Source organism: Meriones unguiculatus, chromosome 7, assembly GCF_030254825.1.
Source record: "Meriones unguiculatus strain TT.TT164.6M chromosome 7, Bangor_MerUng_6.1, whole genome shotgun sequence".
Taxonomy (NCBI): domain Eukaryota; kingdom Metazoa; phylum Chordata; class Mammalia; order Rodentia; family Muridae; genus Meriones; species Meriones unguiculatus.
The window spans coordinates 87559818-87575116 of record NC_083355.1 but is presented as its reverse complement, the minus strand read 5'-3'; the positions used below and the strand labels follow the sequence as shown (position 1 = coordinate 87575116).

The 15299-nt window shown below is 41.4% G+C and overlaps 1 protein-coding gene across 1 annotated transcript in view; it reads right to left on the bottom strand.

Annotated features, from left to right (window-relative positions):
• Susd6 (sushi domain containing 6) overlaps positions 1-15299 on the bottom strand; it is a 91820-nt gene that overhangs the window by 49166 nt on the left and 27355 nt on the right. The window contains exon 2 of the mRNA XM_021633517.2: positions 2941-3188. Within this exon, the coding sequence (XP_021489192.1) occupies positions 2941-3079 (139 nt within the window). The 5' untranslated portion in view covers positions 3080-3188. The remainder of the gene's footprint in view (positions 1-2940; positions 3189-15299) is intronic.

Genomic DNA, 15299 nt, shown 5'->3' with positions numbered 1-15299 from the left:
GCAGTTACATATTCACATGCATGCATCACACACACACACAGGGGGGAAGCAGGGACTCTTTCTGAAAGGAACTGCCTTTCTTTAGCATATTTGGCACAGTGCTCATGGCAGTCACAGCCATGCAGGTGTGCTCTGGCTTGTCAGGCCAAAGATGGGTATCACTCTCCCATAGAACCTACTTCACAGAGTGAAAACATTGGCAGCAAGTTGGCACAATGGATCAAAGTAATGGTGAAGCCCCTTCTCCCTGTCTGCACTCTGCTCCCAGATAGTATACATTTTATGAGAAAGAAAAAGACTTCAATGTTAGTGTGGTAGGGGAGGAAAGAGTCTTTGCAATGAAGAGGGTAAAGAAAAAAAGCTACAACTTTTCCATTCTAGTCTGGGCCCACATTGTAAACAGATAGTTTTTCCACATTGAACAATAGTAATCCCATTATCTAGACAGTTTGAAACTTTGGGTGGAAAGAAGGGAAGGTGAGTAGGTGGAAAAGAGTGAAAAATGGAAGGAAGAAAGCATAGAGCAATAAAAAGGAGGGTGAAGTGAGACAGATGGCTTAACGAAACTAAAGGGGCTAACGACTTCTGATACTCTGCTACCAATATTGCTGCCTAAGATGCTAGGGCAGCTTCCCAGAGGAAATCCTGGGAGAGGCAGGTTGCAGTGGTGTCCTAGGTACTCCAGGTTCTGTTCCTGGCCATACCATTAGCTGCAAGACCTCAGGCAAATATACAACCTCTGAAATATGGCTGAGTTCACCATTTCTTCTAACTCTTACAGTTGTCCCATCCAAGTACATACTTACTGAGAAGCATTTGCTTTAGAGTAACTGTGCGGGAATGGGGCCAGGGGGATACAAAACTTCTATAAAGAACCAAATCTTTTGTTTGTCTGTCTGACACAGGGTCTAACGCTGCAGCCCAGGGTGGCCTTAAACTCATGGATAATCCTCCTGCCTCAATCTTCTAAATGTTGGGACTATAGGCAAACAGCCAAATTGTTTAGCCATTGGTTTTTACTATACCTATTTAACTTTCTGCCACTATAGCAGAAAAGTAGGCATAGACAATATATTCAAGAATGCACATGCCATGTTCCACTCAAATCTTACTTATGGACACTGAAATTTGAATTTTGAATTTCACATAATTTCTATATGTCACAAAACACTAATTTTCTACCTTTTTTAACAAGTTAAAAATATAGTTAGCAATATATATATCTATATCTATATATATATATCGTTAGTTAGTTAGTTAGCATGAAGGTTATGCAAAACTGTTAGCAAGTCAGGCATGGTAGTACATACCTATAATCCCAACACTAAGGAGGAGTTAGAGGAAGGAGGACCTCAAACTCAAAGCCAACTGGCATTATAGCATTATATCAAAATTTCCAGACTAGCTCTGGCTACATAGTGGTAGGAGGGGGTTTAGCATGGAAGGTCACAATTTGCTAGCTTCTGCTCTAGAGTTAAGAATAGTAAGCATGACAGCTTTTACACCTTGTTTTCTGTACCCATCACTTCTAGCCTGGTATAGTCTGGTCTTGTTTTCCCTTTTATACAAGAATGATCCCACTCAATGCTACCAGGGATTGTACTTCCTCATGGCTAGGAAAGAAAGCGATGGCCCAAAACAGGGCAGGAGGGGAAACAAAAAAGGAAGTATGTGTATGATAGGGAAGGCTATAATGAAACAACAGAATCAATAACTGTTTCAACAATTCAGAATAATGCTAAAAGAAAATGAACCTGCTCTATCTTCAATAGGTATGGGTGAGAGGGTAATAGGAATGATAAGTAATGGAAGAGAGCACTGAGTTATGACAATTCCATAGCCACACATAATGGGCCTCATCACCACTAAAGTCCCCTTCTAGATCTGCTCTGTGATCCCCCTCCAGGTAGCAAATCCAAGAAAACTGCCATCAAGGTTTTTCTAAAGAACTCTGGCAAGAATTCTATTATTGTTGAACATCAATGGTCACACCAGGACTCACAGATGGAGAGACGGTTCTGGCATGCCATTCAATGGCAAGCTGAGCACATCCAAAAATGTGTTTTCTGGAAAGGATGTCAGGTCTGTATTGCATAAAGTGAAGTGATAAGGAACTTTAGAGTACTGTCAACACATCAAGGATCAACAAATTCAAAATGGCTCACTCCTGCATTTTCAGCCTCTCTCCAGCTTATTTATTTATTCTCAATAAAAAAAGCTCTCAAGAGTCATGAAAGTACAGGTTGAGGAACCAGAAGTGACATTCCAGGTCATTTAGGTCAACTGCTTCATTTAACACATGAAGAAACGGAGCTATGGGACAGTTAAGTAGCTTTGCCCAAAATTACAATGTTAGTGATCGATTACAAGGCCCTATTTTCACTAAGATATAGTATCTCAAGTATGTACCTGGGCTGAGAATAAGCATAGAAAAAAAAAAAAAAGAGTGAGCATCATTAAGTGTTTTACTATGCCACATTCCTACTTTTACAACTTTCTGTGAGGTGAGTACTGTTAATAACCCACTCCGAAGCTGAGGAAGGCAGAAATTCACAGTAACAGAGTGATTTCCTCAGGGTCACAGGCAGTAATAGGAACATAGACAGTCTAACTCCATCCAGTTTATTCCCTTCCCTGTATACCATATACCTGGATCCTAGGCTTCTCTCTTGCCAGAAGATGCCAACAGCTAGGGGAAAGGGAGACGATGTAATCACAGGTTCCCTCATCTCTCTCTATTGGCTCATTAGGCTCTAAAACCTGGCTTCCTGCTATACATACCAGCCTTATTTTTTTTAAAGACAAACAAAAACAAAACAAAACAAAAAACCCTTTTCTTGAACTGCCTGACAAAGAACAAGTCTCTACTCCAGACTCCAGGAGAAACCCTGGTATAAAGTCTTCCCCTCCCACACACACAGAAGGCAGGTCTGAACTTACCAGAGGCTAATCCATCTCCGAAGGCTAATCCGTCTCCCAGCAGGGTGCTAAGGATCACCAGTTGAAGGAACATTCCATGCCCCACGGAGGTCACAACAAACGCTGAGCTGCTCTTTGGTGCTATCCTGCCATGGCACATCTTTTATCCGTCCGAGGTTTTTATTTATTTATTTTATTTCTTTATTTTGTTTTTAAAGAATGACTTTAAAATCCAGAGGAATCCTAAGGTCAGCCAGGGGTAGCTTCACCTATAACAAACAAACAAAAAATACTTAAGTGAAAATTTCAGCCATAAATTGATCAGAATCAACAAGCACTCTGCAAGGAAGCCACAGTCACACATGAAGTTGGAAGAATTCTAACAACTGAATCCTTACTGCCAAGAGAAGAGACAAGCACAGAAGTGGTTTTCAGCTCCTTCTGGGGAGTTGCCAAAGCTTGCTGCCAGTTGTCAAAAATCTAATCCAGTAGCCAAACCCTAGCAAAAAGGGTAGGGGACAGTCCCGGCTCACTTGGATATCACCTGCATGGCCAGCCAGGTCAGTGTTGCTTTCAGAGACTGCCTGCTCTCCCAGGACCACTGTCCTATGGGCTCCAGCAGAAATCAGCTGTTGACACAGAGCTGCTACGCCTATGTCACTTGGCCTCAAAGCAACTTCAACTAACCAAAAGGAAAAACAGAGTGAGCACATGTCTGAAAGGAATAACTACACCGCCTAGAGAAGGAATGCAGCAGCAGGAGCCAAAGCCACAGCGGCCTAACCTATCAGAGGCTGAGGATCTGACTCTGACAGCCATGAATCTCAAAACTAGTCAAGGCTCAACCCACACAACTGTGACCACAGGGGTGACATTCTATTGACTATCCTTGACAATATTGGGGATGTGGAAGATAGGTTATAGTTATTAATTGGCACCATCACCCATTCTGGTTCAGGTTGACTTCTGAAGAGAGGAAATAAGTATTAAAAAAACAAAAAAACAAAGCTAGTGTGTTGGCACACACCTTTAATTCCAGTGTTCTGGAGGAAGTGGCAAGGATATCTGTGAGCAAACCTGGTCTACACAGGGAATTCCAGATCAACCAGGACTACAGTGAGACCTGGTCTCAAACAAACAAATAAAACCAGCCAGTAGTCAACAATTTAAAGATTATTTTCTAAATGTCTTTAGAGAGGATGTTCAGTTGCTGACACATTATAAAGTGAGCGTACTTTATTCAGTTAATTATTTACCAGTTACTCGTATATTCTAGTTTATAGAGGGTATTCAAAATGACATGCTTTAAATTTTTTTCTATGTATTCAGCTGGGCATGGGGGCACATGCCTTTAATCCCAGCACTCAGGGAGGCAGAGGCAGGTGGATCACTGTGAGTTTGAGGCCAGCCTGGTCTGCAAAGCGAATCCAGGACAGACAAGGCTACACAGAGAAACTCTTGTCTTCAAAACCCAAAAAACAAACAAACAAAAATCTGTGGAGTCAACATAAAGCTTTACAGACACAGATTAGAGGGCCTGCTATCTACTACCCTAATAAAGGACTCCTACACCTGTCCAAAATGTTAACTAGACACAACTTTAATATGTCTGAAGTCTTGATTCAAACCTATGTCTCCTCCCAGAGAAGACTATTGCAAGCAGTAACATGAGTTCTCTCAGCAGAAAGAGAACAGTTATGAGAATCTTCATTAAACATTAGCTAGGGATCAAGTACAGAGTTAGCAACCGGTCTTCACTTCTTTCCCCCTGGAACTTGTGACAACAGCATCTTTGGTCCTTAGCTTTTACTCACACTTGAACTTTTAAAGCTGTAGACAGAGTAGCTCATGGAGAAGTCTGTATATCTATGCATGTGTAGAGAGTGTTCACATTTATATGGCTGCAAATGGGAGAGTCAGAATGCCTATATTCAAATATTTGCTCCTGTGGCTCTTAGCCCAGTTTCCTCTCTGTGAAAGGTTTGACTCAAGCAAAGTGCCCAGCCCTATTTAAGTCTTCAGTAACCTTATTGTCATTGCTGTTACAGTCACTAATAAAACCTGAGCATGCATCTTTAAGCTGCTTTTCTTTAAGATAAAGGGGGGCAGTGGGAAGGAGTAGTCCAAAGTCAAAGAGGTTAAAGGATATGCCGGGTTACTTAAAAAAAAAAAAAAAAAAAGCCCTAGCTGGCTAATGACAGATTAACAATGAGCCTTGCGGGTGCTACCATTTCAGTGTATTCACACTAGATAACCCTATGAAGCACTCTTTAGTCATCTCTTCAAGGCAACAACTGGGAACCATCAAGAATGCCATCTGCATGTGCCATATCACAGCACGTGCACAGTACATAATTAAGTGGTGAGTGTATGAAAGGTAGTGCTTTAGGTGTTCTGCGCGTGAGTATCAGGAGTGAAACAATACTACCTGGAGGAGGTGATGCCACTGAGTCCTAAATGATGGGTAATATATAGAAGGCTTGGCTGTAGAGGAAGTGGAAAGGAGTTACCACATACAGGTGAATCAAGAATATTCCTAGCAGAGGTTCAGAAGAAAGCTAAGCCAAGGAGTTGAAATTCTACTTGAAAAGCAGGTAATACTGACAAAGATAAAGAGTTCTAAAAGCAATTTAAAATTTTTTATTGTTCTACCTCCTAGCAAGGTAGGACTAGTGGAAAGAGAATAACAACCCACCGACAAAACCTGTGATTCAAAACTTACCCTGCCTACAAGAAGTACAAGGATAATGAAGGAACAAAGATTGAGGGAAAGTCCAACCAATAATTGGCCCATCCTGAGACCCACGGTAGACAGCTTGCCCCTGACACTAATGATACTCTGTTATGCTTGCAGACAGGAGCCTAACTTGACTGCAATCTGGGAGGCTCCAGTCAGCAGCTGGGACTTGTACCCAAGAATGGGGTGGAGCTCTGAGGGTCCTGTGGGGGAAAAATGAAGGGACCTGGAGGAGACAGGAATCTCACAAGAAGGCCAAAAGAGACAACTAACCCAGTCCCATGGGGGCCTTCAGAGACTGAGACATCAACTAAGGAGCATGCATGGTCTGGACCTAGGCCCTCCTGCACATATATGGCCAATGGGCAACTTGGTTTTCATATGGAGCACTTAGCGAATGGGGGAGGGCTGTTTCTAACATGGACTCTATTGCCTACTTTTGGATCACTTCCCCTCTGGCAGGGCTGCCTTGCCTGGTCTCAGGGGATGAGGATATGGTCAGTCCTGATGTGACTTGATGAGCTGGGGAAGACTGATGGAGGGGACACTCTCCTTTTCTGGGAGAAAAGGGGAAGGGGGAAGGCGAAAGGAAGGAGGGAGGGGGTACCCTTGGGATGTAAAATAAATTAATAAAGAAAAGAAAAATAAATTTAAAAATTTTTTATTGCTTTAAAAATTATGTGTACATGTGTTTATCTGTCATCTTCTGAAAGAACAGCATGTGCACTCTTAACCACTAAGTCATCTCTCTAGACTCATGAGACCAATCTTACTTTTAAGACTACTCTGGACGGGATTTTAAAGAATTGGTGAAGACAGAAGACAATCATTTTGTATTTTATATATAATGCCTTTAGAGGGCAACTTAATGTGGGTCCAAAAAAGTGCATATTCTCTCACCTACTGATTCTAATTCCAGATCTGTCCTCAGCAATCACGTGTGCACAAAGATACACACATGTAGAACACTCAGAACATTGTTTAAAAAAAAAAAAAAGAAAAAGACTGGAATAATCTAAATCTAAAAGTTAATAAGGAGGCTGGCTAAATTAGTTATAGCACACTCAATAACAATGTTCAATTGCTTAACAATAGGGCATTCCAATATTTATTAATCTGAAATGGCTTCTAAAATTAATATCTGAATAAAATTTGAATGCATACTTGTATTTAATTAATTCATTTATTTTAGTTTTTTTGGGGGGTGTGTGTTAAGACAGGGTTTCTCTGTTATAGCTTTGGCTGTCCTGGACTTGCTTTGTAGACTAGGCTGGCTTCGAACTCACAGAGATCTGCCTGCCTCTGCCTCCCTGAGTGCTGGAATTACAGGTGTGTACCACCACACCCAGCTTTATTTTAGCTTTCTAAGATGCAGTCTGTGTAGCCCAGACTGGTTTTGACCTTGCTAGGTAGTCCAGGCTGGCTTCAAACTCTTCATCCTGCTGTTTAATGCTTGAGAAAGTAGCAGCAGGTGGAGCAATAGGTGAAACAGTAGGTACCCTATTCTCTAGGTAGACCGTGCACATCATCTTAGCTCATTTGCCTACATGTCTTCGAGAACACCCCTGCAAAGAATGCCACAGTCTTGCTGAAGGTGTGGGGTTTTGGCACACTGAGGTCTCCTCTCTGGAGTCAAAAATGCCTGACTCAGTAGGCCCTGACTCCCAGGTTCTGAAATATTAGCTTCAGTACACATATAATATTTAGGACAAGATATTCAATAAACCATAATTCATCCATTTATTAGAAAAGCTAACTGAGAAGAGAAAAACAATTTGAAACCTTTTCTTGTCTCAGGCTAAAAGAGAAAGGGGTGGAGGGAGTGTCAGAGAATCTAGAACAAGATAGTGTATCCCTTTGACCAACCATCTACACACCAACCCTCTTCACTGCTACATGGTAGGAAAGGACAAAGACCATTTTCTGAAGTATGAACAGAAGGTAAGCAGCTGATTACATTTCAGAATGTAATGATGGTTAGTCCAAAGTCCCCAGAGGAGAGTAACTAAAAAGGGATTCCCCAGGCCCTGCCTTATTTCTCACCTTCGTAGAAGGGATTGTAGCATTTTCTCTTTTACTGCCTTTCACCTTCAAATCATCAGGACCTCCTACCATACATGAGGTTTTGTAGATACCTGCTATTTCTTCTTCCTGTCAATCTTTCCAATCACTAACTTCTATTTCCACCGAGTTTCAACAGCCACATTTTCTTCTATTGGGATTTGACAAACATTTGGCAGAATATTACCTATTTCAAAGCAGGACAGAGCAGGGTGGCAGAGGGGAAGGGAGGGAAGAGAAGGGTAAAGAGGAAGGCTAGTAATCCAGGCTGCCCTTGAACTTGCAATCCTCTAGCATCAGCTTCTCAAATGCTGGGATTATAGCTATGTTCTGGGTAAAAAACAAACTTGTTGAATTTAATCTCATTAAATACAAATTATCCTCAGCTTTCCTCTTAAGCTACCTAAAAGTTACTGGAACATGCCAGAGATTTTCTTGAGTTGATATCTGATATTCCTTATAAGCCTGTGATGCTCTGGAAGAATTGCCGTTGATACACTCAGGCATCACACTTCCTCCCAAGATTCAAGCAAGCAGGAATACCAGCAGACACACTACCATAGCCTCCTTCAGTCCTCTCTTACAGTCTCCAACACCTCTCTTCTAGGACCCAGCAGATTTTGACTACAGCAGGGACCCAACACAGGAGACAATTAGGTCCAGTTTCAGTATTAGGCAGTGGTTCTGACCTCAAGCAAGTCACCCAGTCTTCCCAGTGCTTGAGGATGGACCTGGGTGGTTCCCAATGCCCTTTCAGGTCTAAGGAATTCAAAGTCTTCTAGAAAGGACCTGAAGTTATTTCCTCTGGAAAAGCCTACAAAAGTTCTAACTGAAAGGAAGAAATGTTAAATCTATACTAGCATCCCTTCCGCCTGAATCTTCCAAGACCAAACTCCAGCACCTATCTCCCTCTGCATTGCAGTAAACTCAGGAGAGTCTTCTTTCCCATTTGGAGCTTAATCAATCTACCAGCACATTTGTACCTACAATCAAGTACACAGTGTTCCTAAAGTGCTTTCCAAAAATAACAAACATCTAACAAAGAGAAGGAGAGAAAAAAAAAAGCAACCACTCCAAGCCTCTATGCACAAGGAACACTGCAGCACTGCAGAAGCCTAGGAAGGAGGGAAATGCAACAGCAAAGAGCAGAGGAACATAAAGCAAAATTGACTTTGAGAAGAGAACAAGAGAAAGGAACTCAGCTTCAAAAATTTCTAATCTGCAGCAAGGAAGCCACTTTTTTAAGGCAGAGCTTTACCATGGACTGATAGGCTGATCTACCACAAAAACCTCACTTCTTGTGCTTCTATTTCCTTACCAGGGAAAGGAAAACAGTTCAGCTAAGTATCTCTCAGGAAGAGCATAGCAGACCAAGGCAGGATATGCCCACTCAGACAGTATTAACTGGGTGATCCAGTTAATACTGCAAACTGGATGATACCGATTTTACTGGACTGTGTGAAATGAAATAATAATAACAAGCAGCAGCAGCACAAGCTATAGGATGATATCTGAAACTGATGATGGTGAGGGCTCTTTCTTCCGTCACGCTGTGGCTGATACCCACTGGATTCTCAAAGAATTTCTGCGTATGGTTTAGAAACATCCTAAAATCAGGCTCAAGGCACGAGGTCTGTACAGATTTAAAAAACAAAACAAAAGCTGGACATGTTGGCACACACTTTTGATTCCAGCACTTAGGAAGCAGAGGCAGGTGGATCTCATTGAGTTTGAGAACAGCCTGGTCTACAAATTGAGTTCCACGACAGCCAAGGCTCCACAGAGAAATCCTGTCTCAAAAAGAAAGAAAAGAAAAAGCCAATGAGTTAAACAACCTTAAACAAGGCTCTTTCTGAATACCAAAATATTTTTAATGGCACTTAACCGATCATACGTGAAAAGTTAAAAACCTACTTCCTGTCTGAAAAGACTGCCCTACTCTTTTGTTTTCCAAATTAAAGGTCAAACTCAATTTTATCTTTTCTTTTGTTTTTTTTTTTTGAGACAGGGTCACTCTATGTAGCCCTGGGTGGCCTAGAACTCTCAGTGTAGACCAAGCTGCCCTTCAATTCAGATTCACCTGTCTCTGCCTCCTGGGTCAACAGTACCTTGAGACAACCTCCTCCTTGAAGCCCCATACAGACACAGGTTTCTTTCACATGCTGCATTTACCACACATAAATAATCAATCATTGCTTCACTTACTCTGTTTCTCTATACACCCCAGAGTGCATGCTCAACAAATACTTATTGAACTGGGGAGAAGAAGATTAAAATCTAGACAGATAATTTGTGCAGAATACAAGATGCCAAAGCAGCAACTGACATAAAACAGGAAGGAAGGGGGCATATGTATCAACCTTCAAGTTCTGGCCAAATAGCAAAACAGATGCTTGGCAAAAAAACAGCAGCAATTAGTTTCTAGGCCATTTATGTCATTACATCCTCTGCATAATTTACAGCAGAGCTGAGAGGAGCAGGCTCCAGTACTCGCTTCGAAAATAAAGTCCTAGAGGGTGATTTGTTCAATCTGAACTCTCCAGGGACTGTTAAAAATCTGATTGGCCTGCTCTTTGATCACCACCCCCTGAGGGGGAGCAGCCTTACCAGGCCACAGAAGATGACAATGTAGCCACTCCTGATGGGATAAGATCAGAAGGAAGGAGAAGAGGACCTCCCCTATCAATGGACTTGGGGAGGGGAATGCGTGAAGAAGGGGGAGGGGGTAGGATTGGAAGGGGAGGAGGGAGGGGCTTATGGGGGGATACAAAGTGAATAAAGTGTAATTAACAAAAAATTAAAAAAAATAAAAAAATTAAAAAAAGCATGAGGCTGGTTAACCGATATTTTCTGCAAGAGGTTTATTAAGTGAGTATGGAGGAAGGGGGGAGCAGGACATGGTGGGGAGAGAGAAAGGGAAAGGAAAAGGGGGGCACCCCAAGAGAGAGAGGGAGATAGAGAGAGAGAAAGGGAGTGTAAGAGAGCCACCACGTTTCGGGGTTAGCCCTTTAAGGGGCAAGGTAACCACGCCTTCCAGGTGTGGCCACCTGGCAGTCGACACATGATGACATCATAAATTGCTGGGCAACCCAGGAGCAGGTTGTGTTACAAAATACTAACAGGGACCACCTATACTTAAACACCTAGACACTTCACATTCAATATTACAATTCAGCAAATACTTACTAGCTATCGTCTATGTAAAGTTTGGGTAATCACAGAGACCAAATGTGGTAACTTACTCTCAAAAAATTCACAATATGCTGGAGAAGAAGTACATGTTTATCTACTATAGCACTCACAAACTGTTATTAGGACCCAAAGGAAAAAAACTTTTTACAGTGCTAAGAGAAAACAAAAGAGTTAAGAAGACTTAGAAGGATGTGTGGGTGGGGGTTCTGTGAGCTGTACCCTGAACTAAGTATACACTGGTGACCATACTTCTAGGACAATCTTTTGCATGCAGAAACTACTTACTTGCAGTGATAAAACAAACAAACAAACAAACAAAACCCAAAAGACTAAGTCACTAAAAATGATGAAGAGGGGGACAATCCATTCCGTGTGCTTAGAATCACAGAATGCTTCTGTCTGGTAACAAGAAATAGCTATCTATATATATATCACTGGAGAGGCTATTTAGGAGCCAGATTTTAATGTTCAAAGTAGTTATGGCTGTGCAGGAAACACCTCCTCCATGTCAAAAATAGCAAGCCCAAAGGAAAAGGCTGCTACAGTTCTGTTTACTTTTTACCATCTATGTGGACGGCTTTCCAAAGGCCCTTAAGTGGGATGATATAAACAGGTCTGTGTCACTTCCTGGTTCTCAGGCCTTCTGTTACATTCCCAGTCTGTCTGGGAAGACTGCCTATTTAAAAATAAACTTTTAAAGCTCACCAAAACCTCCAAACTTAAAGCATCCTTCCTTCTATTTCATTCAATTTCACTGAAATTAAATGTGTTAGAGAGCAAGAAAGGAAACAAAATAATGACAAAGAAGGAATCTTCTGTTCAAAGCAAAACAAACAAAAAAAAAGTGCTCAGTGGAAGGTAAAGAAACGTGGGTTCTACTTATGTATCAACTCTTAATTGACCTTGAGCAAACAAAGACACTTCATCTCTGCAAAAGAAGTGCTTCTACAGCCATAATCCCAGCATAGTTATCCAACCTGTCTGAACCACAGTTTCCCTATCTGCATACCTATTTCACAGGGCTTTTCTAAGCACTATATAGGGAAAGAAACAGAAAACACTTAGCATAATGCTGGCACCTGTGAGCCACTAAAAATGGTAGTTACTATTATCATCAATACCTATCATTATTGTCATCATCATTTGAAACAGAGGGTTGGGACAAATAAGCTCTATTTGAAGAGCATCTCTGCTCCAAATCCTATGATTCCTAGTTACTTTCTCTACTTTTTCTTCCATTTTTCTTTTAAGAGTGCTAGACAAGAAAAACAAGATAAATTAGACAAAGCTTGACAGTTACAACACCCTTAGCCTCTATGTTAGAAACAGTAAGAAACGACCAGTTTAGAAGAACATCCATAAGTAAGTTAAAATAAGATAATGAGAAATATCACTCTCCAAAATGGAAAGATTTGTGTATTTTCTTTTCATTAAACTCAAAGCGTTGTGACATATTCATCCCATGAATGCCTAGGACAACATTCCCTTAGGCCAGCAGAATCTGACTTCATACACTTCATATTTCACTACATAAAGGTCCCCAGTAGTTATTTAAGAAAGTCCTAAAACATAGCACAAGCGCCAATCCCACTCATTTCTAGTGATTAATCCCACCACCAAAGTTCTGTTGTTTATAGAATTCCCTATCTCTCACTCTCTCAAACTCTTTCACCCCACACACACACCCACACGCTCTGCATGTGTGCACACGTGCTCCCCCACACACTTTCTTCCTAGGTGATTCTAAGGTTGTGTCCAGATGACAATAAAAACCAACCAGCACAGACAGGCATGGTGGAACATGCCTGTAATCCCAGCATTCTATGAGGCAAAGACAGGTGTATCTTGGGGCCAGCCTGGACTACAAAGGAGTCCAGGACAGCCAAGACTACACACACACATCCTGTCTCAGAAAAATGGACAACTTAGTGGAAAAGGCAAAGAAGTGATCTCCCTAGTATACAAATATGATCATAGCTTCTACTATTTTCCTCCTTCCTGCTCAGATGTCACCAGGGTATTTTTCAAAGTTAAAGTTTAGGATCTAGAAGCATGCTCTTCACCTCCATCTACTAATGCTTTAACAGCCTCAATGAGGTAGCACTCAAATCAAATAAAACTCTGCATCCAAATATTTTTCATCTTGTATGAGTTCTAGAAAGCCTCCTAAGTAAATAAACCAAGTTTTTTCCCATCCTCTTCCTCACAAACTAGCCAGACTTCTGGTAAGCCATCAAGGGTAAACTGCCCTTTGATTAGTCCTGTGACACCACCCCCAGCAATGACTGCATGGCACCTAATTGTATAAAATCCTGCACCAAGACGGATCCAATATGTTCTAGTTCTAGCCAAAATCTTATTTCAAGTTCCCTCTAGGTAGGGCCTTCACTCAGCAACCGAGACAGAATCTAATTAATCTACATCAAGGGGCATTCCATTAAATGTTTAAATGGAGACTTCAAAAGTAATCTTGAATTGGTCAAACTTCAGGCAAAGACACCAAAAGAAGTTGGCCACAGGGTTTGAAAGGTAAAGAGGTCTACAAGTTCAATGCCAATCTGGAATATAAGTCCCTGTCAAAAAACAAAACAAACAACTGGGCGCGGTGGCGCATGCCTGTAATCCTGGCACTCTGGGAGGCAGAGGCAGGCAGACCTCTGAGTTGGAGGTCAGCCTGGTCTAGATAGCAAGTCCAAACCAGCCAAGCCAAGCCAAGGCTTCACAGAGAAACCCTGTCTAAAAAAAAATAAAATAAAATAAAGAGAGAGAGAGACTTGCATGTCTCGAGAATGGTTGATGGACATCTAGAGATTCATATAAAATCTTTTTTTTTTCAAATTAGATAACTGTTTCTGAGCAGAAACAGAAAATGGAGTTATTAAGTTACTAACCATGCAATCTAAGGCAGCACAACCTCATCACATACTCTGGTTTGGTGACTTGTTCTTTATAATTCAGCCTAGAGTCTATATGCTTGAGAAGCATGTGCTGATAATTCATTTTCCCAAGAATATTGGTTTGCTTCCTCATATGGCAATGTCTGAAGGTAATTCTAGCTGTCACAACTTGGAGAATGATTAATGATACACTAATGATTAAGGTCAGTAATACTGCTAAGTACTCTAATATATGCAGGCCAGCTACCCAAAACAAATAATTATTTGACCAATACAATATTGCTGCAGTTAAGAACTATGGCCAAGTGAATAAATGCTGAGCTGAGCTGCAGACATTCCAGGAGATAACTGATGGTACCTAGAGTAAAACCCCCTCATCACAGGAAAGCCTTGAATCCTACCTACTACAGGTCCCCAAACACATTTTATCCTCTTCCCGACTCAGGGTTATAGTCTCTCAAGAGACTGGAGCTTTACAGCTGGGGAGATGGCTCAGCGGTTAACAGCACAGATCTTCCACAGAACCCAATTTATTTATTTAAATATGTTTATTATTTATACAGTATTCTGCTTGCACGTGTGCCTGCATGCCAGAAGAGGACACCAGATCTCATTATAGATGGTTATGAGCCACCATTTGGTTGCTGGGAATTGAACTCAGGACCTTTGGAAGAGGAGCCAGTGCTCTTAACCTCTGAGCCATCTCTCCAGCCCCCAGAACCCAGTTTCAATTCCCAGCTCATACATGTTGGCTCACAACCATCTGTAACTCTAGTCTCAGAGGACTCTTTTCTTCTAGCCTTTGTGGGTATCAGGTATATGTGCGATGAAGAGACATACATGCAGACAAAACACTCGTATGGATGGATAGATAGACATACATACATACATAGATTTATTTTTGAAGGCAAGGAAGATGAAGAGTAGACATACCACAGGAATGAAGACATCTAGCTTTCTACTCTAGCTCAGGCACTGGGTGTAATGCCTGACAGTAGGCATGACATGACATTTTTCTGGGCTCATTTTCTGTTAAGAGTTCCTCTACCTCTAAAATTCTATTTAAAATCTACGGTTGGCCTTATCTGTTTACAATACATCACAGAAAAGGGTGAAGGTTCACACACCCTGTAGAGATGAAAGCCAAACTCAAACCAAAAAAAGCATTAAAAAGTCAAGAGCTCATATAAAAACACTAAGGAAGGCTTTGCAAATCCTGGCTAATATTGAATTGAAAACATCAAACTCTGTACTAGTCTGCCTTCCTCAGGCCAATCCAGATGGAGAACAGGCTTTGCTATTCCACCCAGAGTTCACCCAAGCATAGCACTGGCACCACCTGACCGCTTTTCAGAAACATGAAACCCTCGACCTTCATCCCAAATACACTCAACCAGCATGTGCATTTCCTAAGATTCACAAATAATCAATAACATTTGAGAAATCTTGCTTTATTGTGTGCTTACTTTCAGTCACTATTCTGTTGCTTCTTC